The 22,942-nt window shown below is 64.3% G+C and overlaps 2 protein-coding genes across 4 annotated transcripts; both read left to right on the top strand.

Annotated features, from left to right (window-relative positions):
- Positions 1–9,042: 9,042 nt before the first annotated feature.
- On the top strand, positions 9,043–20,931 carry VSTM2B (V-set and transmembrane domain containing 2B). Of its 3 annotated transcripts, XM_080644880.1 has the most exons (6): positions 9,043–9,251; positions 9,665–10,292; positions 10,754–10,938; positions 11,801–11,830; positions 13,039–13,522; positions 20,191–20,931. In XM_080644880.1, the coding sequence occupies exons 2-6, from the start codon at positions 10,211–10,213 to the stop codon at positions 20,277–20,279; spliced, it is 870 nt and encodes a 289-aa protein (XP_080501006.1). In that variant the 5' UTR covers positions 9,043–9,251; positions 9,665–10,210; the 3' UTR covers positions 20,280–20,931. The 3 variants fall into 3 exon arrangements, with proteins under 3 accessions (XP_080501006.1, XP_080501008.1, XP_080501007.1); XM_080644882.1 differs by lacking the exon at positions 11,801–11,830; XM_080644881.1 differs by lacking the exon at positions 9,043–9,251 and having other exon boundaries at positions 9,604–10,292.
- Positions 15,074–16,249, top strand: LOC308235264 (small ribosomal subunit protein uS13-like; the record flags this gene model as incomplete). Its single annotated transcript, XM_080644026.1, has 3 exons — positions 15,074–15,231; positions 15,669–15,869; positions 16,081–16,249. 3 exons carry the CDS (start codon positions 15,074–15,076, stop codon positions 16,247–16,249), a joined length of 528 nt encoding a protein of 175 aa, XP_080500152.1.
- Positions 20,932–22,942: the final 2,011 nt, after the last annotated feature.

Genomic DNA, 22,942 nt, shown 5'->3' on the forward strand with positions numbered 1-22,942 from the left:
GACGGGGAGGAGGTGAGGGGCAGAGAGCAGAGTCTGCCCTTTCCTATTCGCCCGTAAGAGGCTTGGGGTGCCTCCTGCCCCCCCTGCCTGTGTGTGACCACTCAAGCCTGCACACACACGTGCCATGTGCAGGCACACGGTCCCCGCACGCACACACATTTCCACACACCTTCGCTGTCTGCTCACCCCAGCTGTCACTCACTGTTCGTGCACGCACACGCTGTCTGTGCACACACACGCAGGCATGCCAGCTGCACTCGGGAATGCTGTCTGCACACGCACATGCCCATAAACACACTCCACACGTGCCCACCACCCGTGTCCTGAGGGCTCACCCTGGAAGGCTGGTCTGCCCCGGGGTGGGAGATGGGGGCCGGCGTGAGCAGGTGCCCGCAGCAGACGTTCTTCGAGGAGACAACATGCACGAGCAAGAGGCAGGGTCAGGACAGCGAGGGGGGGCTGGGCAGCCTTCCTCCAGGTCCCGCCCGGGGCCCAGAGGCAACAGCGAGCGTGGGAGGGCAGCTTCCCCCGGGCAGCCCTCCGGGTGTATCAGGTGCACCCTGCCACTGTCCTTCTTCCCACGAAGCGCCCCCAGCTCTGGCACCCTCAGCTCTGTCACCTCCCTCAGAGGTGCCACCCCTCACCTGGCCACCGGGCCTCCCTCCAGCCACAGCCGGCTGGGTGGGCTCTGGAAGCCACGGCTACACCCCACGCCCCTTCTGCCTCGCCCGGTCTTCCCAGGGCCCCCCGGGGAGCTCGCGCTCTGCCCACAGCGTGCCCACACAGCCACCCTCACAGCAGGGGCCCTGGAGGCTTGTCCAGTGGGGCTGAATTCCTGCACATCACGTCTTTAAAGCCACGGGCGAGATCGAAACGGAGACAAAGCCTCATGCCCCCTCTCCAGCCTCGGCAGCCCTGGGCCTGAATTGGCAGGACTGGTGCTGGCTGTCTGGGGAGGGCAGGGGGCAAACCACAGAGGATGGGGGCCCGGCCCAGCGTGCCTGCCGCCTGGCCTCTCCCGACACAGCATCTCATTCAACGGGTTTCTTTCTTTCTTTCTTTTCTTTGGAAAGGGAAAATGACATTTTGAAACCATTTTTGAAACATTACTGTGAAAAATTAACTTCGGTCTGAAGCATCGAAGACATTTTGCAAACAAAACCGGGGCACTTTTGTGGGCTTAAGCCCCCGGCCAGCAGGCCCCCGGGGTCAGCGCCCACACCCACCTGGAACTGCAGTCCTGGGGGAGGCAGGGCCTGGCTCCAGGGCCCAGGGGGTGGGGGGACCGGGTAATCACTTGTGTGCAAAGCCATGGTCGCCCCCGGCTCCCCGGGCATGGTGACCTTCCGTCAACTTCGACTGGAACAGGAATCTGCTGTCACTCGGCCTTGACTGAACCAAACCCCATTGGAAACGGGGGGGAGGCCATAAACCCCGGGGTGGATATGAAACCACTGACATTTCACAAGCGGAGCAGCGCTGGCAGCTGCCGGTCCATCAGCAGGAGGAGCTTAAAGGGGCCAGCGAGGCGTGAAGGTCACGGAAACACAAACGGGGCCGGGAAGCCTCTCCCAGGACCGGACATCGGCGCCGAGAGGCGGGGGCCTCGATGCCAGGGCCCAGCCTGCTCAGGCTGCGGTCAGAACCCCGCGCACGGCGACCCTGTCCCTCCTGGAGCCCGTAGTGCACGTGCCGGGGGAAGCCATGGAGGGAGACACGCTCATCTCCGGGGTCTCCCAGGCACTTGGGGCTCCGCGGCCAGAGAGGATACTGTCCCGTCCCCTCCACGCTGCACCCGCTGTGGCCCCGGGGACCTGCCCTCCCGGGGGAAGCGGGGCCCTCTGCCGGGGGCGCTGAGGCTCAGCCTGGCGTGCTGGAGAAATGCACCGAGAGTCCGGGGCGTGGGGCACCGGGTGCCGTCTGCACTCGGGCGCCGGGGCCCAGCGCTCTGCACCCACCCTGGTGCTCTGACCATGAGGCAGCACTTCAGGGGCTGGCTGCTTACCGACACCTCTGCCCCCCTCCCCACAGCGGCTGCCCTGGGACCTCCACCGCCATCTCGTCAAGGGGAGACCTCTCCGGGGGTCCCCAGGGAACACGGGAGCCAGCACCCTGACCCTCTGGGCACGCTTTGCTGTTCTTAGCCAGCCCATTTTCTTTCTTTTTTTAAAATATATTTTATTAATTTCGGAGAGGAAGGGAGAGGGGGAGAGAGAGAAACATCAATGATGAGAATCACAGACCAGCTGCCTCCTGCAGGCCCCCTATTGGGGATGGAGCCTGCAACCCAGGCATGTGTCCTGACTGGGAATGGAAGCCGTGACCTTCTGGTTCATAGGTCGACGCTCAATCACTGAGCCACGCCGGTTGGGCCAGTCCGTATTCTAATCACCTTCCTCACCACGAAGGTGAAGACAGAACGCAGGGAAATGACAGAGATTTCTCTCAAACAGATCGATCCGCTCCGATCCGTCTGGCTCCAGCCTCTTAATTCTCCATAATGTCAAAGCAATTTTGGGTTAAGTACAAAGTCTGTCCTCCACTAAATTAAACGAATAGATCTAGTGGGAAATAAACCCCTGAGTGCATTGAGAATATTAAAAATTAAAAAATAAACTCTCCGTGGGCCTGTAAGATTTACTCTGGCAAATGATTAAATAAAAAGGACGCACAGAGGCGGTAAGAAAATCCATTAGGGCACACTCAGCGCCACGGGTCACCTCCCGCCAATAACACCGGCCCCCGAGCGCTCAGATTCAAGGTCGCCGGCCAGACACCACCCTGAAGGCCCCGCCTGCATCCTCGACACAGCACGGCCGGCGAGGCTCACGCTTTAGCGCGTGGCCCCTGCTAGGCCACAGGGGATCTCAACACCAAGCCTCCCGCCCGGCTGGCGTGGCTCCGTGGTTGGGCATTGACCTATGCACCAGGAGGTCACCGGGTCGATTCTCAGTCAGGGCACATGCCCGGGTTGTGGGCTCGATCCCCAGCAAGGCGCATACAGGAGGCAGCCAACTGATGTTGATGTTTCTCTCATTGATGTTTCTCTCTCTCTCCCTCTCCTTTCCTATCTCTCTAAAAATCAATAAAAACGTATAAAAAAGAGCAACAAACAAGGAAGCCTTCCATTCACCCTCTTTGTGGGCACAGCAGGTACCCTGTTTACAGATGGGAAAACCGAGGCTACGGGAGACCAGGGTCAGAACCAGAGCCCTGGACACCACCTCGGTCCACTTAGCTTTGTTGCCACGGAGCCACAGACGAGGCGCGAGGCAGGGTCTGCAGGCTCACGGGGGATGGCGTCTGCCCACCTGCTACGTTTGCCAAGCCTGACCCAGTTTCTTTTGAGCATCTCCATGGGACGTGGGGAGAAAAGGGGGGTCAGGGCAGGAATTAAAACCTCACGTTGCAGTTGGAGAAACTGAGGCTCCGGGCTTTCCCAACCAAACCCGGCAGTCGGAGGCCCCTCAGGCAGCTCGGGGAACCAGGAGGGTGGGCGAGGCACTGGGCCCCTGAACCCGGGCTCCGTGGGGCCAGCCTGGAACCCTCAGCCTTCCTGGTGCCCATCGTGCTGCCGAGTCAGAGCCCGTGTCACGGACAAGCGAGTGGAGAGAAGAGAGAGGCGGGACGTGAGGATTCGGCAAAAGGCCTCTCCTCGGAGCTGGGCCCAAACCAGGAGGGTCTGTGGCCACGCCTGGCCCCTCCCGGCCCCCGCCCCCCTCAGCCCCCAGGTTCCCGCTCCCACCCCTCCCGGGGCTGCCTTCAGGGTCAGCCCTCCTCCTGGCCACCTTCCACTCCCAAGCCCGGCCTTTCCTGCCCCTCAGCTCAGCCAATGCCCTGTGTCCCCGCCAAGTCCTCACCTCCCCGGCTCCCCAGGGCGCGCCGGCACAGGCTCACCCGGATGCCGGCGACCCTGACCCCTCCCCTCCCCCCAGTCAGTCCAGGGCTGAGCCAAAAGGCCTCCGGGGAGTCTTCCCCGCTGGCACCCACCGCCCTGCGGTCCCGGCCAGGGCCACGGGCATTCTGTTTGGTTAGCTTCCCCCGTAGGCGTGGAGCCCGCTCTCTGTGCACGGAAACCCCGCGTGCCCTCGCCCGCCCTGACTCCCGGTCCCTCACGACCATCTGCCGCCTTCTACCCTCCGAAACGCCACCTTACTCAGCCCTGGCCTTGGCCTTGTGCCTGAAGCCCTCTTCCTCTCCCAGGTCTTCCCCTGGCCCCAGGGGCTTGTGGGTACGCGCATGCGCGTCTGTGTATCTGTGCGCTAGGTGTGCGTGTGCGCATGCGCGTCTGTGCTCTCTGTGTGCCTGTGCGCATGCGCGTCTGTGTGCACGTGCTCCGTGTGTCCGTGCGCGCATTGATGCACTCGTGCGTGTCTGTGTGCGTGTGCATGGGCATGTGTGCTGTCCGTGCTCCCGTGCACGCGCATCTGTCGCGTGCGTATGTGTGCACGTGCATGTGTCTGTGTGCACATCTGCGCGTGTGCGTGCTGCGTGTCAGGATCACTGCGTGCGATGATCAGGCTTGGTCTTTGTTCCTCTGTGCCGTGTGTCCCGGCGCCGCCGGGCTGAAGTGCAGGTGCCTGCGGGTCCCCACACCAGCCACGTGGTGAGTCATGCCCACAGATGTGTGCTGGACCATGGAGGCGCAGGTTCTCAGGACGCGGCGGCTGAGTGAATGTCTGAGGTGGAGCAGCTCTGCCCGGAGTTTCTCCCTCTGCAGGGTCTCCAGGCCCCATCAATCCCGTCTCCGACAGCAAGCAAACAGCCCCAGGCTTGGGGGACACAGCCTGGTGACCCGGAACAGCAATGACAGGCAGACCCTGCGGCCTGACAACTGAGCCCCTGACTGCTGCCGGCCAGGCACAGGCTGCCCGCCACCCAGCCTGTTCTGGGGGTGCCCACGAGGGGAGGCGGCCTCCTGATGGCCCCGAGACAGAGGCCCTCTCTTGTCTCCCGTGATTCCGCGAGGCAGCAGCCCGCTGTCCTCCTCGGATGGAAGGCAGGGCCAGAAGGGCAGCAGGACCCCGAGCTGTGAGCTCTCCCACTTGCTTCCCTCACATCTCAGGGGTGGTCAGCCATCAATTCCATCCCCACCATCCATCCGGGGCACATCCAGAGCCTCCGCCACCCCGGCCCCGAGCTGGGGCCGCCGACCTGACGTGAACCCTTGGAGGCCTTTATCTCAGGCCTTTATCCCCTGACACTGAGGGCGAGCGAATCACTAAACTGGCCCAAAATGAAAGCCCTCATAAATCTGGTGTTTTCCTTGAAGCTGTCGGGTACACAGAGTGTGCCGGGATTACTGATAGCAAAGTTTATGGATGGCCGGCATCTACAACTCAAAATACATTACCCCCAATCAATGTTGCCGCGGGCGGCGGAGAGAGGACAGCAAAGGTCAGCCGAGAAAAGAATGTCGAAACCAACACTCCGAGAGGACCTGAGCGTCACAGAAACACATTCCGAGAGCCGGTTCCAGGAAAACATTCGCGTGGGCTGTTTGCACAAGAGGCCGGGCAGGCTTGCTAAGGGGCACTTCTGGATGCGCCTTTGCGAGTTCAGGACATTCACCTGCATGATGGTATTGCCAAGGGGTGCAGACCCGCACTCTCGGCCCAACCATGACGACCATTCGGAGTACCGGTGGCAGGAGGGCCAGGGCTGGGTGGGCACAGCCGAATGGGTGGGTGAGACAGACTTCCGCCTGCGATCACGTGACAGGGGTTCCCCTCCAGGCCCCTGTGCACAGCGATCCGACAGCATTTCCGAGTCTGTGGGTGGAGGGGGGGGGGGAACGCCTTGTAGCCCCAAGGTTGTCTGAACTAGCTCCGCTGGACACTAGGGAGGGGAGACACACAGTCCTGGAATGTTCGCACAGGCCTGTCAGCGGGAAACCGCTTTGCGCTAAACAGTCGTCATTGTGGGAGCCCCGGGGACACAGGCAGTGGGTGGGGCTGGGTGGCTGTGTCCCCAGCGAGAAGTCTCCCCTTGGGGAAGCCACACCCATGCTCCATCCCAGACGCCGCCTTCAAGGCCCCACCAGGACCCAGGGACCCCGCAGGAGGGGGCAGCCGGGCACTGGCAAGGACAGGCGGGGACTGCAGTCTGGCCAAAGGGCGAGGGCAAAGAGGCGGAAGTCCGTGCCCTGCCCACCAGGAAACCCCCAGCAACAGGGAGGCAAAGTGCCCCTTCCCAACACCCGCCCCTTCCCCACAATGTGCTCCCAGTTCCAAGGTTTATTGAGCCCCAAGGATGGGCCTGGCCCAGCGGGGAGTTAAAGACGCAGAGAAGCAATTCAGAGCAGCTGCTGCCCTCACAGTCCAGCAGGGGGGACGGCAGAGCAAGCAGACCCCGTCCACACCGTCCACACCGTCCACACCGTCCACACCGCTGCTGGATGCCAGCTCACAGCAGGGAGGCCGCCAGGCCAGCTCAGGCCGCCGCCCCCGTCCAGGGGAGCGGGGCCTTGCTCTCCACCCGCTCCGGGTGCCTCGACCGGTCTCGCCTGGAGTAGGGGAAATTGGGGTGTTGGGTTAAGAATTAGGACCCACGAGTGAGACAGACCTGGGTGAAGGCTTCCCAGCTGGGTGACCTTCAGCCACCTTGCCTCTGAAATGGGGTGCAATCAGGGCGTCTACCCCACCGGGTTGTTGTAGGGGCTACATGAGCTTGTTCATTCCCTTCACGAATATCGACTGAAGTTCCTACTCTATGCCCGACCCTGTCCCGGGGGCCGGAGACCCCGCAGGGAGCAGAGCAGTCACAGAGGCCCAGCCCACAACCAGAAAGCCCGGGACCTAAGCTCTGCACGTGTTAAAAGACGGTTAGTGCGAGGTGAGTGCGAAGGATGGAGACCGGTGGGCAGGCTGAGGCATTGCAAGCGCTGGGGGGGGGGGGGGGGGGCGGACTGCAGTGGTAGAACGAACGGGCCTCGCTGAGGAACGTGATGGAGTCAGTGATCCCGGGATTGGAAGCCCAGTAGGTGATACGGCTGGCGCAAAGGCCCTGGGGAAGGAGGTCAGCGTGGCCGGAGGAGTGTGGGCAGGGAGAGGACAGCAAACACAGGCGAGGCCAGAGCAGGCGGAGGGGAAGGCCGAGGGTCTGACCTTGCCAGCCACGGCACGGCCACGGGTGTTTTCTCACGTGGAAGGGAGCCACGGCAGGCTTCTGGGCGGAGGAAGGGGGGTCTGATTGCTGTGGGAGAAGGCTCGCTCGGTGGTCCTGCTGAGAACTACCGCAGGGAGAGCGTGTGCCAGCGCCTGGTACGTGGAAAGCACGCAGAGGGGTATACGTTACTCACTCATGATAACCCCGACTCCCGCAGCGGGCAAGGAACACCGTCCCCCACCGGGTAATTCGGCTTAGACTCGCAGCCGTGGGCAAACTACGGCCCGCGGGCTGGATCCGGCCCGTTCGGCTGTTCTATCCGGCCCGCGGAGCCGAAAGAGCGGAGGGTTCTCTTGCTCTCCCCTCCGCTCCTTTACTTTGAATTTATATTAGTTCACACAAACACTCCATCCATGCTTTTGTTCCGGCCCTCCGGTCCAGTTGAAGAACCCATGGTGGCCCTCGAGTCAAAAAGTTTGCCCACCCCTGGCTTAGAGGATCCACAGACCTTAAAGGTGAGTGAGGGGGGGCTCCCTCTAGAGCAGGAATTCCCCGCTGTGCACCCCCATCCCTGGCCATCCACCCCAGCTCAGGACTCAAGACCACAGAATCGTGCTCAGAACCAGTCCCCGCATGAATCTGCTTCCCTGATTCCGCCAGGGCCTAATTCGGGGAGCACAGTGCAAGTCTGCCCCCCCTTCCGAGGCTGAGGACGGCAATGGGGCCCAGTCACAATTGCAGCAGTTGCTTTCTTTCTTTCTTTCTCTCTCTCTTTCTCTCTCTCTCTTTCTTTCTCTCTTCTTTCTTTCTCTCTCTTTCTTTCTTTCTTTCTTTCTTTTTCTTTCTTTCTTGTTATTATTAATCCTCACTCAAGGATATTTTTCCATTGATTTTTAGAGAGTGGAAGGCAGGGGGAGACACATACAGAGAGAAACACTGATGTGAGAGACACATTGATTGGTTGCCTCCTGCCCCAACCCTGGCCCGGGATCAAGGTATGTGCCCTTGACCCCCATCGAATCTGTGACCCTTCAGTCCACAGGCTGACACTCAATCCACTGAGCCAAACCGGCCGGGGCCGGTGGTGGTGGGATTTCCAAGGAAAGCTCCTGGCCCAGGGGGTGGAAGGAAAGACAGCCGCTGGCCACCGCCTCCTGGGGCCCTGGAGACAAACTGCGGAGAGGGGAGGTGCTGGATATTCCTCCCTGTCCTGGCTGAGACCCGGGCAGACAGGGTCAGTGGATGGCCTGTGGGCATGGGAATGACTCCTTGGCCACGGGCGGGCGAGGATACTGAAACCCAGGCCCTGGTGGGTGGGGAGGCGGGGGTAGGACACAGCTTCTTTGAGGCTGTGGGGCAGTATCTGACCTTCCATTTCCTTCCGGGCCTGGCTCTTTAGGACCCGCGTGTGGTGCCCCCCCGAGGGCTAGTGAGCAGGGCAAACAGACAAGTGAGTCCGCAGGGTCTTCTCACCCCAGCCTCGCCGGAGCTGAGCGGTTAGGGGCAGGGGATCAGGGGCCCAGATGCTGGGTGCGCTGCCTGACTCCCATGGGGAAAGGACGCCAGAGGGACCCAAGCCAGGCTGTGGGACTCGCCCCTAGGACCGAGCGCCCAGCCCAACCACATGCCGCCCTTGGAGGACCAGCCTGAACTCCCGCAGAGGGCTGCGGTGCGGGGGGGCGGGGCGGGGCGGGGGCTCTGAAACGCGGCTGTGGACAACACGACCTTTGCCTCCCCGCCGCCTCGGGAATCCCCCTTACACCCAGTAAACGGGGGTGGGGGGGCGCGACCGCCAAAGCACGAGTGGGGACGGAGGGGCCTGCAGGAACCCCAACCCCGCCCTCCCGGAAACCTCCGTGGCCCCGAGTCGTGCGGGGCGCTCCCCCCTCACCCCACCCGCGCCGCCTCTGCCGTCACTCACGGCCTCCGCTCGCTGGCTCTCTCGTGCGCTCTCCGCGCCGCGGGCACCTGCTCGCCCCGCGCTCACTTCTCGCTCGCACACTGCAGACTCCCGGCATCGGCCTCGGCCCCGGCCCCGGCCCGGACCTGCAGGGCGCGCCGCTTCCCTCCGGGGCCCCGGGCGGGCGCCAGCCCACCTTCCACGGCCCGGGCCTCGGACAAAGAGCGGGGCGGCTCGTCCCCGGGTAAGGAGTTAGGGGCGGGGGTCTGCGGAGAGGGCGGCCGGACACGCGGCGCGCAGGCATAAGCGGCCGCCTCGAGCGATGGAGATGGGGAAGAAGCCGAAGCCGGGCAGAGTTCGGGCGGGAGGACCCCCAGCCGGAGCGGGGGCGGGGCGGGGCTGTGCTCCAACCGGAGAGACGGCGGTTCCAGCCAGCGACCCCCGCGGCGGGGAGGGGGCGCTCGGGGGCGGGGCGGGGCCGGCTGCGCGAGGGGTTGGGAGGGGTTGGGAGGGGAGGGCGGGGTATGCCGCGGAGGAGGCGGCTCAGCACCCAGCCACTGACCGCCTCCTCCCTGCCCTCCCTCCCTCCCCCTCTCCCTGCCTCTCTCCGGCTCTGGGTCCAACCACGCCGGACCCGCGCTCCCCGCGCCGCACTAGGTCCGGCGCCAGGTCTGCGCGCCGCGGCTGAGCGCGCACTCGTCCTGCGGAGGGAGCCGCGGAGGCACCGGCGGGGGCGGCGGCGGGAGAGCACGGCGGGAGCCGGAGGAGGCGGCAGCTGGAGCCAGACCACAGGAGACTGGGAGACGGGATTCCACTCGCGGCTGCGAGGCGAGGCGCGCGCCCCCTCGGCCAGGGATGGGTCCCGGCGAGGCCCAGCCCCTGCCCGGCCCGCCGCGCAGAGACTAACCTGCGGTTCCCCATCGTCCGGCGGATGCGGGGATAGAGGGAGGCACGGGCCGACCGCCCGCAGGCTCTGGGGGGAACCTCGCGTGCTGCGCACCCCGAGCAGCGCCCCCCGCCGGAGCCGCGCGGGCCTGCGGGCGAGGGAGCGGGACTGATTGGCGGCCGCTGGCGGCGGAGGATGGGGCGCCGCGGGGCCATGGCAGGCTCGGAGGGGTCCTAGCTCGAGCCCAGCCGGATCCGAGCCCGCGCTGCCGCCGCCGCCGCCTCTCCGCGCCCGGGCCGCCGTGCCCCCCGCGGGAGATGGAACAGCGGACCCAGCTCGGCGCCCTCGGACACCTGCCGCCGCTGCTGCTGCACGCCCTGCTGCTCCTCGCGGCCGACGGTGAGCGCGGGAACTTGGCTGCCTGGGGGTTCAGGGTGGGGAGTCCTTGCCGGGGCCGCCGGGGCCAGCTGCCCGGGTCGCCGCAGAGGAAGAGGAGGAGGAAGAGGCGGCGGCTTCACGGTTCCCAGACCGGCTGCACCGGCCCCGAGGGGCAGGGGGAGCGCAGTGAAGGGGCGCCACCGGGGCGCCCGAGGCGTTCGGAGCGGACCCGGCGCGCCCCAGCCCAGCTCGGGTGGTGGGTGGGCGCGGGTGAGACGCGCAAGCCTCCCGCGGTCCCCGCGACCCGGAGGAAGCAGCCTGCGCGGGAGCCGGTCTCTGCAGCGGCCCGGCGGCTGCTCCGGCGAACTTTGCTGGTGCCCGGGCCACGCGCGGAGCCGCGGAGTGGGAAGCACAGGCCGGCCACCCGGGCGCCCCCGCCCCCGCCCCGCACTTGGTCACGCCTTGCTCTTCCCCGCCCCCAGCGTCGTTTACCGAAGTCCCCACCGATGTGACCGTGCGGGAGGGAGACGACATCGAGATGCCCTGCGCGTTCCGGGCCAGCGGCGCCGCCTCGTACTCGCTGGAGATCCAGTGGTGGCTCCTGCGGGCGCCGCCCCGCGAGCTGCTGCACGAGCTGCCGCTGAGCGCGCCCGGCGCCCGGAGCCAGGTACCCCGCTGCCGCCGGGAAGGCAGAGCGCCCGGCCCGCGGCAACCCACCTCCCACCCTCCCAACCCCACGGCGTCTCCAACAGCAGTTACCCCCAAATCCTGTTCGTGCACCCCTTCTCCCGAACCCTCCCGGAAGCCCACCCCATCCAGTCCACCTGCTCTTGCGGGCCGCCTACGGGCCCAGGTCTGGTGGGTGCTGGTGGTGAAGGAAGACACGGGGTCTCTCACCTCTCCTTGCCCTCAGACACTCTGAGGCCCCCGGGGCGCTGGGCCGAACAGTTCAGCTCCCCGGTGGCCTGGATTCCAGCGGCCAGCAGGGCCCCGTGTCCACAGAAGCCCCCAGGTCACCTCCAGCCCTCACAGGATCAGAGGGAGGGCGCCCACGGCCCCTGTGCCTCTTCCCCCCAGTCCCTATGTATGCCCAGCACACGCAGGAGTGCGCCCACGCTCACACACACAGACACACGCACACACCCCTCCTCTCTACGCAGAGTCCCACCCAGTTACTGCTCGCACCTCCCCGGGGTCCGATCCAGATACGCTGGCCCTCCCATCCAGTTTAGGCAAGGTTAGGAAAAACGCGGCCGGACTTCGGGGTGCTCCCGGGCGTGGAGAGGGGCCTTCTCACCTGGCGGCACCCCAGCCTCCTCTCTCTGGCCAGGCACCCGGCTTAGCTGCAGCCCCGCTTCCTGCCCCGGGAGCCCCACGGGAAATCCCACAGCCTCCTGCACTCAGCCCCGGCCACAGCCAAACGTCCCAGCCCACCTGCGGAGGGTCCCCCGGCCGGAGGCGCATCTGAGACCCCCCGAACCTGAAGGCCGAGAGCCTCATGTCTCCCTCTCTTGCTCTTTGCATTTCAGGTAACAAATAAGGATGCGACTAAAATCAGCGTAAGTGTGGAGCCCACCGCGGGCCGCGGGAGACCCCTTCTGGCCGCTTGGCGCCCCGCACCTTCCTCCCGGTTAGAAAGGCTCAGCGGCGCGCGGTGTAGGGACTTCCTCGCAACCCCGCATTGTGTCCCGGCGCCCTCCGTCGCCAGGAGCGGGATCGGTTTCTCTTTTGTATACAGAGAGGGTCCCAGGCTCGCATCTCCTTCCTCCCCTCTGCGCTCACCTGTAAACCTCTCCTTCACCCATGGCATGCGCTCAGGCCCTGCGCGGCGGCCTGCGTCTGCTCTGCGGGCGTTTCTCCCAGCAACGGGGGGCGGGGGGGGCGGGAGGCGGCTGCTCCTCACGCCTGCCAAGCCCTGGCTCTGCCTGGTGAGCCCCACCCCCGCCCCACGAGAAGCCCTCTCCTCCGCCTGGGTCACAGCGCAAGGTGTTGGGAATGGGGGTGGGGGAGGGACCGGTGGGCTGGGCCATCTAGCCGGGCCTGCCGGACCCGGGTCCTGGGGTTTGTAACTCAGGGAGGACGTGCGCCCAAGCTTTCCCAGCGGGAATGTGCGAGTGTCAGGCCTGGAGACTAGCAGGGCCTCCTCCTGCGCTGGGTGCAGAGGTGAGGGCTCCCTGGGTGCACGGTGAGGACTGCAAACCGGGTGCTTCCCCATGTCCCCGCCAGGCCGCAGCCTCGCCTGCCTGCTTGGGAGGGTGGAGGGCCAGCTCTGTAGGGCCAGGGGATGCGCGCAGGTATACCTCTCAGGCCTCCAGATTCCAGATAAAGAAATGTTAGTGGCGCCCTGGCCGGTGTGGCTCAATGGATAGAGCATCGGCCTGCGGACTGAAGGGTCCCGGGTTCGATTCCGGTCAAGGGCACATGCCCGGGGTTCGATCCCATTAGGGGGCATGCAGGAGGCATCTGATCCATGATTCTCTCTCATCACTGATGTTTCTATTTCTCCCTCTCGCTTCCTCCTGAAATCAATAAAAACGTATTTTTAAAAAAGAATAAAGAAATGTTAGTGTGAGATGTGGAGGCGGGGGAAGGCCAAGCCTCAGAGCCCCCGCTGCCTGGTGCCCAGCCCGGGTTCTGTGACGATGACGGGGACCAGGGCCACAGGCGATGGGCGGGGCCGCCCCGGCACAGTCAGGGTTGGGAGCCCCATGCGGGCGGGGGGAGCTGGGGGCGCCCCTCCCTGCCTGACCCAGACCCTCTCCCGCAGACCGTGCGTGTCCAGGGCCATGACATCTCGCACCGGCTGCGGCTGTCGGCCGTGCGGCGGCAGGACGAGGGCGTGTACGAGTGCCGCGTGGCGGACTACGGCGCCGCGGACACGCAGGAGCACGCGGCCCGGGCCCTGCTGCGCGTGCTCTCCCGCTTCGCGCCGCCCCGCATGCAGGCGGCGGAGGCCGTGTCGCACATCCAGAGCAGCGGGCCCCGGCGCCACGGCCCCGCCTCCAGCGCCAACCACGTGGGCGCCGCTGGCACCGCGGGCCGCCCCACGTCCCAGCCCGGCGGCCGCAGCCTCAAGAGCCCGCCTCCTCCGGGAAGCCCTTCCGCCACCCCCGGTCCCGGAGTCCCCGAGGCCGCCGCCGCCTCCGCCACCCACGCAGCCACCACCGCTGTCGCCGCTGCAGCCGCTGCTTCGTCAGCTTCGTCAGCTTCGCCGCCCGGCCAGGTGGTTCTGCGCCAGAGGCATGGCACCGGTAAGGTGCGCGCGGAGAGGAGAGGGGGCGCTGGCAGGGCCGCGGGATGATGCCCCGTGGGCGTGGGGCTGAGCCCAAGCTGGCATCCTGGGCTGGAGAAAGGTCCCGGGATTGGGGGAGGGGGGACGGCGTGCGGGGGATCCCCCCCATCCCCTTAGGGTCGGGTCATTTGCCCGTGCGTCCTCATGATTTGGTCACTTGTGGGCCCGTGACGCGTTGGGCAGCCTCCCTGGGGGTCTCTCTGCTGCTCTGGCCTTGCTGTTGGATGCCAGGAGCGTTCAGGACCTGTGGCTGTGGGTGTGCGGCCGGGGGGTGGGTCCTACACCGCCTGGCTCTACTGAACACGCTGTCCACGCAGCATGGGCGGGCCTGGCTGGAGACCTCTGCTGTCCTGGTGGAGGCCAGGGTGGTCCTGGACACAGGCGGTGGGGTAAGCCCCATCAGGTCCTCATGGGGGGGAGGGTGAGGATGGAGGATGGAGCGCTACCATTGTTAGAGGACACCCAGCCGGGCCTGCCTGGCCCAGTGGTTGAACTTGGGCCTGTGAAGCAGGAGGTCATGGTTAGATTCCTGGTCAGGGCACAGGCCCAGGTTGTGGGCTCCATCTCCACTAGGGGGCGTGCAGGAGGCAGCCAATCCATGATTCTCATCATTGATGCTCCTCTCTCACTGATGTTTCTCTCTCTCTCCCCCTCTTCCTTCCTCTCTGAAATCAATAAAAATATATTTAACAAAAAATAAATAAAATAAAGGTGTGGACGAAGGTAGGACGGCTAAGGAAGGATGGGTGTGTCCCCCGGGCCAGCAGCAGGCGGGACCCCGGGAGCAAGGGGTGGAAGCGGGTAGCCTAATCCAGAGAGGCCAGCCTGATGGCAGCCGTGGCCATGGCCTTGGCAGAGGGACACAGCCAACCCCGGTGACCCAGGAGGGCCTCGCTGCCCTGCCCTCCGGCCTCCTGTCGGGGCCTCCCGCTGGGCAGGGGCTCCCGGGGTTGGCAGCCGATGCGGGCAGCCTCCAGGCTCAGGGCAGAGCGGAGAGAAGTGGATGGTGGATCTGGGGGGGGCACGCCGGGAATGCCCCAGCCCTCAGAGGGAGGGGACGGACCCCACCCCACCCCAACGCCAGGACAAACCCAGAGCTGAGTTTCCAGTTAGCAAGGTGGTGGCAGGCCTGGGGCAGGTGGACACTCTGGGGGTTTCAGGTTGGCAACTTCGGGGCGGGCCCAGCCCCCCGCCCCCCGCCCCCCGCCCCAGACAGTCACCGGTAAGCGATTGTTCTGGAAGGCAGGCAGAAGTCCCCGCAAGGCTGTGTCCCTCCGTTTTGCAGTGAGCTGCTCTGGCGATGCCTATGCCTGGGGCGGGGGGCGGGGTGGGGGCGCCAACGGGAATCCCTTCCTTCAGCTACTGCTCCGCCGGCCAGGCCCCCTTCCTGCGTCCCTCTGTGCCCCACGCCGCCAGATACATCTTTTGCGCTGAAGGTTGATGTGCAAAAAGCTCATCGGTTTCGCATCTCATTTGTCAAGAGACAGCGATATTTGTGCTTGAAAACAACATGGGCTGCTCCTCTGCTGGAAGTCTGCACGCCGCCGCCGCCAGGTCTCCAGTGATTCCTGGGAAGTTCCAGCACTTTTCGCGAGTGCTCGACACCAATATCGATGGGCGTCGGGAAACAGCCTTTGCCATCCCTGCCGTTAAGGGTGTGGGGCAGGGGTGGGCAAACTTTTTGACTCAAGGGCCACCGTGGGTTCTTCAACTGGACCGGAGGGCCGGAACAGAAGCATGGATGGAGTGTTTGTGTGAACGAATATAAATTCAAAGTCAAGGAGCCGAAACCGGTTTGGCTCAGTGGATAGAGCGTCGGCCTGCGGACTGAAGGGTCCCAGGTTCGATTCCGGTCAAGGGCATGTACCTTGGTTGCGGGCACATCCCCAATGGGAGGTGTGCAGGAGGCAGCTGATCGATGTTTCTCTCTCATCGATGTTTCTAGCTCTCTATCCCTCTCCCTTCCTCTCTGTAAAATATCAATAAAATATATTTTAAAAAAAAAATTCAAAGTCAAGGAGCGGAGGGGAGAGCAAGAGAACCGGATAGAACAGCCGGATCCGGCCCGCGGGCCGTCGTTTGCCCACGGCTGGTGTAGGGCGAAGGTACGCTCGTGTGGTGTTGAGGAGAGCGGACATCGACCTCACCAAGAGGGCAGGAGAGGTCACAGAGGAGGAGGTGGAACGTGTGATCACCAGGATACAGATCGCACGCCGGTACCGTATTCCAGATGGGTTCCTGAACAGACAGAAGGATGTGAAAGACGGGAAATATAGCCAGGTCCTGGCCAATGGTCTGGACCAGGGGTCCTCAGACTTTTTAAACAGGGGGCCAGTTCACGGTCCCCTCAGACCGTGGGAGGGCCGGACTATAGTTTAAAAAACAACAACAACTATGAACAAATTCCTATGCGCACTGCGGGCCCGGGACGCGTTGGCTGCTAAGCAGGACAGGCAGCGGCACCCGGCGGGCCGGATCCATGTCCTCGGCGGGCCGCCTGTGGCCCGCGGGCCGCAGTTTGAGGACGCCTGGTCTGGACAACAAGCTTCGTGAAGACCTGCAGCGGCTGAAGAAAATTCGGGGCCACAGAGGGCTGCGCCACTTCTGGGGTCTTCGTGTTCGAGGCCGGTACGCCAAGACCACAGGCCACCGGGGTCCCCCTGTGGGTGTGTCCAAGAAGAAATAAGTCTGTAGGCCTTGTCTGTTAATAACTAGTGTATACACCTATGGAAAAAAAGAAAAACAAACAAAAAAAAACAACAACAACACGGGCTGGATCCCGCAGCGCCGGCTCAGGAGACGGCCCCTTCTTAGCCGCGTCCGCAAATCCGGCTCCTAATTCATCTGAATGCTGACCCATTTCTCCTGAGCACTTGGTTGCTGGAGCCATTTCTCGGGGGGGGGGGGTGGGGTGGGGGGAGAAGGGGATAAAGAGAAAATAAACAAACAAAGCAGAGGCCCTTCCAGACAAGCCCTTTAACAGGAAAGCGCAGCGGTGGGCCGGGCCAGCCGCAGAAGAAGACACCGAACGGCGTGTATGTTGGCCCATGAGAGGGGCCCACATCTGCAGCGTGTGACCCGCTCGCTAGCCCGGGGGCTCCGCTGTAGGCGAGGCGCCCTGGCCCCGGGGAGAGCCAGCCGGATGTGGCGCACGCTGCCTGGCGCCCACCCGGAGGGCTGGCTCTCCGTATTTCAATGAACAGTGCGAGAAAGACAGCCAAGGCCATGGGGTGCCGGCCCTGGAGAGGCTGTGGCTGCTGGGAGCCACCCGGGGAGCAGCCTTGGGTGTCGCCATGGCAACAGTACACCGCGAGCAGAGGGGGCTCTGGAGGAGGTGAAGGCGCTCACTCTGACCCAGGCCCTCGGTGGGTGAGGGCGCTGGCGGCAATGGCACGATCACCCAGAAACGACCCCCTTACAGCCGCCGTCCGCTCTTCCCTCGCCGCTGATGTGACCGGAGGGAGGGCCGCCGTGGGAGAGAAATAAATCTGGGGAAGTTGCCCCGGAGGAGAGAGGGCGAGGCTCTCTGAGCCTCCGAAAGAGGAAAGCGTTTCATAAAGGACACGGCTGGGCCTCACCGCTGGCGGGAGATGCCGGCTGCTCCCCACGGCGGCCAGCGTGGGTGGTCATCGGGCGCGTGCCAACCTCTCACCAGCCCGTCACGTGGCTCCCAGGAGCGCAACCAGCAACGGCGGCCACGGACCCAGCTCGGGAGCGTCGGGGCACCCGGGGAGCGCCGGGGCAGAGCCGTCTGTGTCAGGGGGAGTCCCAAGCAGGGATGGCCCCTGTCCGGGGAGGCAATCAGGGGAGGCTTCCTGTAGGTGGTGTGGGAGTTCGGGGACTTGGTCTCTCTGCTTAGGTCTGCCCTGGGAAAGCTTCTGAGAGACACCCCTCCCCTCCCCACCCTGTCCCCCGTGGGAGGAGAAAGTCAACCCCATGGAGTGGGCGGCCTTTGTCCACCACGGAGTGGCCATTCTCTCGGCAGGAGGGAGACCCCAACTTAGGGACAAAGCAGCGGCCCCGGGGACCGTGACGATGGGGAGTCATTCAGACCTTGCCTTTGCCACGTGCGTGTCCTGCGGTTTCCCTCCTCTGCAGCTCGGCCTGAGCCTCCTGCCTCACGTCCCCAAACGCTTCCCTCCCGGAGCCGGACCCCTGCCCCAGCTGGGGGGGCAGCCCCCACAAGCGAGCCGGGGGGGGGGGGGCCGCCAGCCCTTTTAATGTCACCAGGAGCCAAACCCAGCAAGAAGCTGCTCCTTAACCCGCCAGGTGCCCCTTTTCACAGCTCTGGGTGTGAAGGGGTCCCCAGGCATCCCGGGGTCACCGAGGTCAAGTGCCCTTGTAATGCGATATCGATTCGTTCTGCTCCGAGCGGCCAGACGCAGGGCCTGACGCAGGGCCAGACGCAGGGCCTGGCTGTGGCCTACCCTGAGCTGTGTGGGAGATGCCGGCTCGGTTTTAAGACGCATTTGCAAGCCCTGGCCGGCGTGGCTCAGTGGTTAGAGCGCCGACCCACGCTCCGAAGGGCCGTGGGTTTGATTCCCGGTCAAGGGCATGTACGTGGGTTGCGGGTTCGGTCCCGGTCGGGGCTTGGCCTCCTGGGATGCATGGGGACACGGCAGGACGAAGATCGCCAGGGGAGACGCTGGGGGCCTGAGCGGGCGGCACGCAGAGTCCGGAGGCCGGGACCCTCCGCCCATCCGCCACCCCTCCCTGCCCCACTGAGCCCGCCCCCCACCCAGGAGGGAGCCCGAATCTCCCAGGGAGGGGGCCTCGGGGAGAGAGACCCCGGATGGTGGCGTGGCACAGACGGCCTTGGCCCAGAATTCCACGCAGCCACGTCTGCCTGCAGTCCCTGAGCCTCGGGCGGAGGAAGGTGGCACCAGAGATCACAGCCCGGCCCCACCTGCCCCAGGCCCCGCTCCGCCTTCAGAGGGCCCCACCATCGCTCCTTGGCGGGGGCGGGAGCAAGGGCCCCCTCTGCTGGACACGGGCACTCGGGGGGCGGCCAGGCCATGGGGTGTTGTCACCCAATGCCTAAGTCAGTGTGGGTGCTTATTTTTCCGAGCATTTCACGGATTAAATCTCCAGGTGGCAGATCGGTCACTGCGTCGCGTTAAAGACGGAGTCACGGGCGTGCACGGGGCAGCATCACTCGGCAGCCTGGCCCGCGGACAGCTCCTCGGCGCTCACTGTGTCTGATGAGCACACGCTACGGAATGAACATGGGTTCAAGCTTTTCGGTTGAGTTGTGTTTCTCAAGTCCTCCGTGTGAGGCCGAAGGAGAGACCCAGGCCCCCTCGGGGCGGGGGCTGAAGGAGGAGCTGCTGGCCTGTGGACCAGACAGAGCCCTCCCCCCCCCCCCGGGGCCTCAAGGCGTCATTCCCGCCTTTGGGTGGCCAGGCCCGGCTCTGCCGAGCGCCGACAGGGAGGCTGAGGCCGGGACCGCACACGGAGCAGCCTCTGTGGAGTCCCCTGCTGGCCTAACCAAGGGGTCTGGGGCACATCTGCCTTGAGGGACACAAAGGCCATGGAGTGGGCGGGGCGGGGGGAGTGGGGAGAGAGCTGGATGTAAACAGGGCTGGTCTTCAACCCCCGGGGCAGCTGTGGGGGGCAGGCCAGCAGGCTGGACCCGCACAGGCTGAGACCCGCACCCCGCCCGCGTTCCTCGCAAAGACCTCTTACTCCCTCTAAAGGGCAATGGCCTTTGCTCGCAGCCTCGGCCCTGTCACCAGCACACGTGAATTTTACGGCAGAAGCGAACTCTGTCCGGTTCTGTTAGCTCCCTTATTCCTCGCCGGCTCCCTCTGAATAAACGTCCGTGAAGAGGCTTTAATTAAAACGCCGGCAAAGGAAGCAGCCGCCTCGCAAGGTGACATCTTCCCTCTCGGCTGCACCTGGGCCAGCTGGCCCGCCCGGTGCAGTGTCTCTGGGGGGCAGAGAGCTGGGGGGGGGGGGCGCGGGGGGCCAGCAGGGAGGTCAGGGCGAGGAGCACCGGCCCCCCACGTCACACAGCAACGTAGGGACAGAGGAGGGACGAAAGCCCGGCCTCCTGATCCTGCACCAGAAGTGGCTCTGTGACGGCCAACTCAGGCGCCCCCGGCCCGGCTGGACGGTGCAGAGTGCGAGCAGCCGGGCAAAGGGAGGCCGAGGGCACAGGGGCCGGGCCGGGCTGGCAGCCACCCGGGGCCCAGGGTGGGGTCGGGGAGCAGCGGGTGGGGGTCTCGTCTGAGAAGACCCGCAGCTGCTGGTGGTGCGGCCCCGTGGGAACGCGGGCCCAGGTGCTACGTCTGGGGCTTCTCCCCTGTTTTGGGGGCACCTGAGCCCGAGTGAGTTCCGCAGGCACCTGGCCGTCCGTCCACTCAGCCGGCACCACATCCCCCCTCGTCCGTCCCCGGCTGGGTGCCAGCCAGAGCGGCAAAGGAGGCCCTTGTCCTCTTAGTCAACAAACAATGACTTGGACTCCAGCCCTCCAACCGAGCACCCCGCCGGAGCCAGCACCCCGTGTCTGACCTCAGCCGGCTCCTGAGCAGTCGGTCCAGAGGCCCAGGCCGGGATGTTCCATGGGCCTGTCCGGGCTGCTGGGTTCCTGTGATTCAGGCGTTAACTGCTCCCCCTCCCCTGCAGGCACCGGCCCCACCTCCTCCGCTGACCCACTCCTGGCGCTGCTCCTGTTGGCTCTGCACGCGCTCCTGGGCCGGCTGGTGGGGCACTGACAGCCGCCTGCCCTGCGCACCTCAGCGGGGCCACACCGCCCGCCCGGACCCGGACCCGGACCCGGACCTGGACCCGGACCTGGACCTGGACCCGGACCTGAACCCGGACCCGGACCCGGACCCGGACCCAGACCCGGACCCAGACCCAGACCCAGACCCGGGCGAGGACCGGGTCGCCAGATGGACACCGAGAGACTGAGAGAAGCATGACAAAGACCACGTGGAAATGAAATAAATCACATGTGGGGGGAGTTACACGTCGTAGATCCCCGACACCACGCATCCCGTTTCCAAACGAGATGGAGGCGGGCCGTGCCGGGGGCTCCCGGCCCAGGATTCTCTACTTCCCTGAACTTTTCTTTTCTCCGCTTCGCCTCCAGCTCTTCGTTTTGCACGAACTGTCGCGCCGTGATCTTAGGAGACGACGTGAAAATGTTGGGTCCCGGCCTTTCTGACAAAGGAAAATATTTTTAGTAGATGCTTGTGTTTAGGAATCTTTTTATTTCACATTTTCCTCTCGGGCTTATCATTTTTCTATGAAAGTAAATTATTTCTTTTTGAGACGTCGGATTAAAAAAGATGCATCTTGTCATACTTCAAGTTCACTGTCAATAATATTTATTTTTAAATAAACACGGGAAACAAGGCCAGGCACTTGTTTATACACTGGATTGTGTATCGCCGAGTCACAGTTGAATAAAAAAACGACTTTGAAGTGAGCTTTCTACAGGCCTGTGTGAAGGGTAAGCCTCGGGGCCTCGTGCAGCCCCGATGCCGTGGCCTCCGGGTCCCTGGTGCCAGCGGTCCCCTCGGCTGGAGGACAGCCGGGGCACCTGGCCGAGGCCCCACGGCAGACAGGAGCACCTGCCCAGCCTTCCCTAGGGACAGGGCACCTCAGGGAGCCAGGGGTGACGGGAGCCCCCGCCGGGATCTTCGAGGAGAGGAGTCGCTGGGAAGAGGTGTGATAGTAATCTTTTTTCAAAAATATATTTTTTACTGCTTTGAGAGAGAAAGGGAAGGAGAGGGAGAGAGAGATAGAAACATCGATAAGAGAGAAACATGGATCAGCTGCCTCCGCACACCCCCCACTAGGGATCAAGCCTGCAACCCGGGCATGTACCCTGAGGGGGAATCAAACCCAGGACCTCCGGGCACCTGGGTCAATGCTCAACCACTGAGCCACACTGGCTGGGCCAGCGTCTTTTTTTTTTTTTTTTTGCTTAAACTAATAAACCTGCGTGCCCACCACGAGATGCCAAGCCCAGCTGTACTCACTGTGACTGGAAGCCCTGCCAGGTGGAGGGGGACTGTGGGGAGGAGAGGGGTCCCCCATGCCCTTTCCTGGTGCATCCAGAGAATGCTTTGAGCCTCTGAAATGCATGTGTTTGGAGCAGGTCACACACGCCTTAAAGAGATAGACACGCCTCGGGGGCTGTTCGTCTTCACGCCGGACAGGGTTGCATTAAATAGCCAGTTCCCCTGGATTTGCCCAGAACCCAGCCAGTCTTCAGTCTGCAGGCCGATGCTCTATCCACTGAGCCAAACCAGCTAGGGCCCCAGCCAGTCCTTAAACCTGCTCATCACAGGTGTTGCTCACGGGTACCAACCTCCCCGTCTCCACTGGTGGCCCCTCCGGGTTGGGACTCCGCTTCCTGGCGGCCGCGGAACGAGCTCTGGCCAGTGAGCTGTGCACGAAGGGGCAGGGGCTTCCAGTCCAGGCATGAGATGGCTGGTCTGAACCAGGACGAGCAACCTTCAACCCTGCAAATACTGGGCCCGCCCGACGTCCCGCGTTTCCAGCATGTGCAGCGCTCCCCCTGCTGGCGGGTACTGGAACTGCACCACTGCGAGGCTCCAGCCTTGGCAGCTGGGGCGGCTCATGGCACCATAATCGGCCCCGCCCTACAAGGATGCGGTACTTATTTGGGGCAAAGAGAAAACGGAAGTGCGTTTGGACCGTCCCACCTGTGCAGAGAACCCCCCCCCCACCCCGTGCGGAGCTGGCGGGCTGGGCTGCCGTGAGGAGGCGCCCTCGGGCCTGCTCTTTCTGGTAGACACATGAAGTGGTCTCATATTTCATTGCTATCGATCGCCACTCATCGAGCTGTAAATTTAATCGCTTTGTCTGGTGGAGAGTGGCTCTGCCCAGAGGATCATCTCAGAATTAAGGACAACTCAATACTGCGGCGGCTAACGGCGACTCCAGGGTGCATGGAACCAGCAAGGCGCTCCCCCGCCGCCAGGGGGCGCCCGAGGACGGGCCCGTGATGGGCTGCCGCTGAGCCAGATCCCTCTAGGAGCGGGAGCTGGGGAGCCATCTCCCACCCCACAAACCAGCCCCCTGCAGACAGGCCGTGAGCCAGGCTCCAGCCCGGAAACCACCTGCCCTGACGCCCACGGGGAGAGGAGCAGGTGTGCTCTGCGGCGAGGCGGCCCGCCCTGGGCGGCCTGAATCCTGCACGGCCAGGCAGGCCCTCGCATGCACAGGAACGAGCCCTTCCGTCTCCTCCTGGGACCTAGGATTTCGGGAAGGAAGTTGTGGGTGAGGCCGGGCAAGTTCCCTAAAGTGGAGCCTAAACTGCCCCCCCTCCCCCCCACCCCCCCACCCCCCGCTACAAATGAAGCGCATGGAGGCCGAGGAGGAATGAAGGTCCACAGGAGGC

This window comes from Plecotus auritus (genome assembly GCF_963455305.1).
Source record: "Plecotus auritus genome assembly, chromosome: 10".
Lineage (NCBI taxonomy): Eukaryota > Metazoa > Chordata > Mammalia > Chiroptera > Vespertilionidae > Plecotus > Plecotus auritus.

Excerpts from the sequence above, each read along its gene's own strand:
- VSTM2B (XM_080644880.1), top strand. The coding sequence starts at position 10,211 with ATGGAACAGCGGACCCAGCTCGGCGCCCTCGGACACCTGCCGCCGCTG. Across the intron at positions 11,831-13,038 it reads AGGATGCGACTAAAATCAGC|ACCGTGCGTGTCCAGGGCCA; the intron begins GTAAGTGTGGAG and ends CCTCTCCCGCAG. Across the intron at positions 13,523-20,190 it reads GCGCCAGAGGCATGGCACCG|GCACCGGCCCCACCTCCTCC; the intron begins GTAAGGTGCGCG and ends CCTCCCCTGCAG.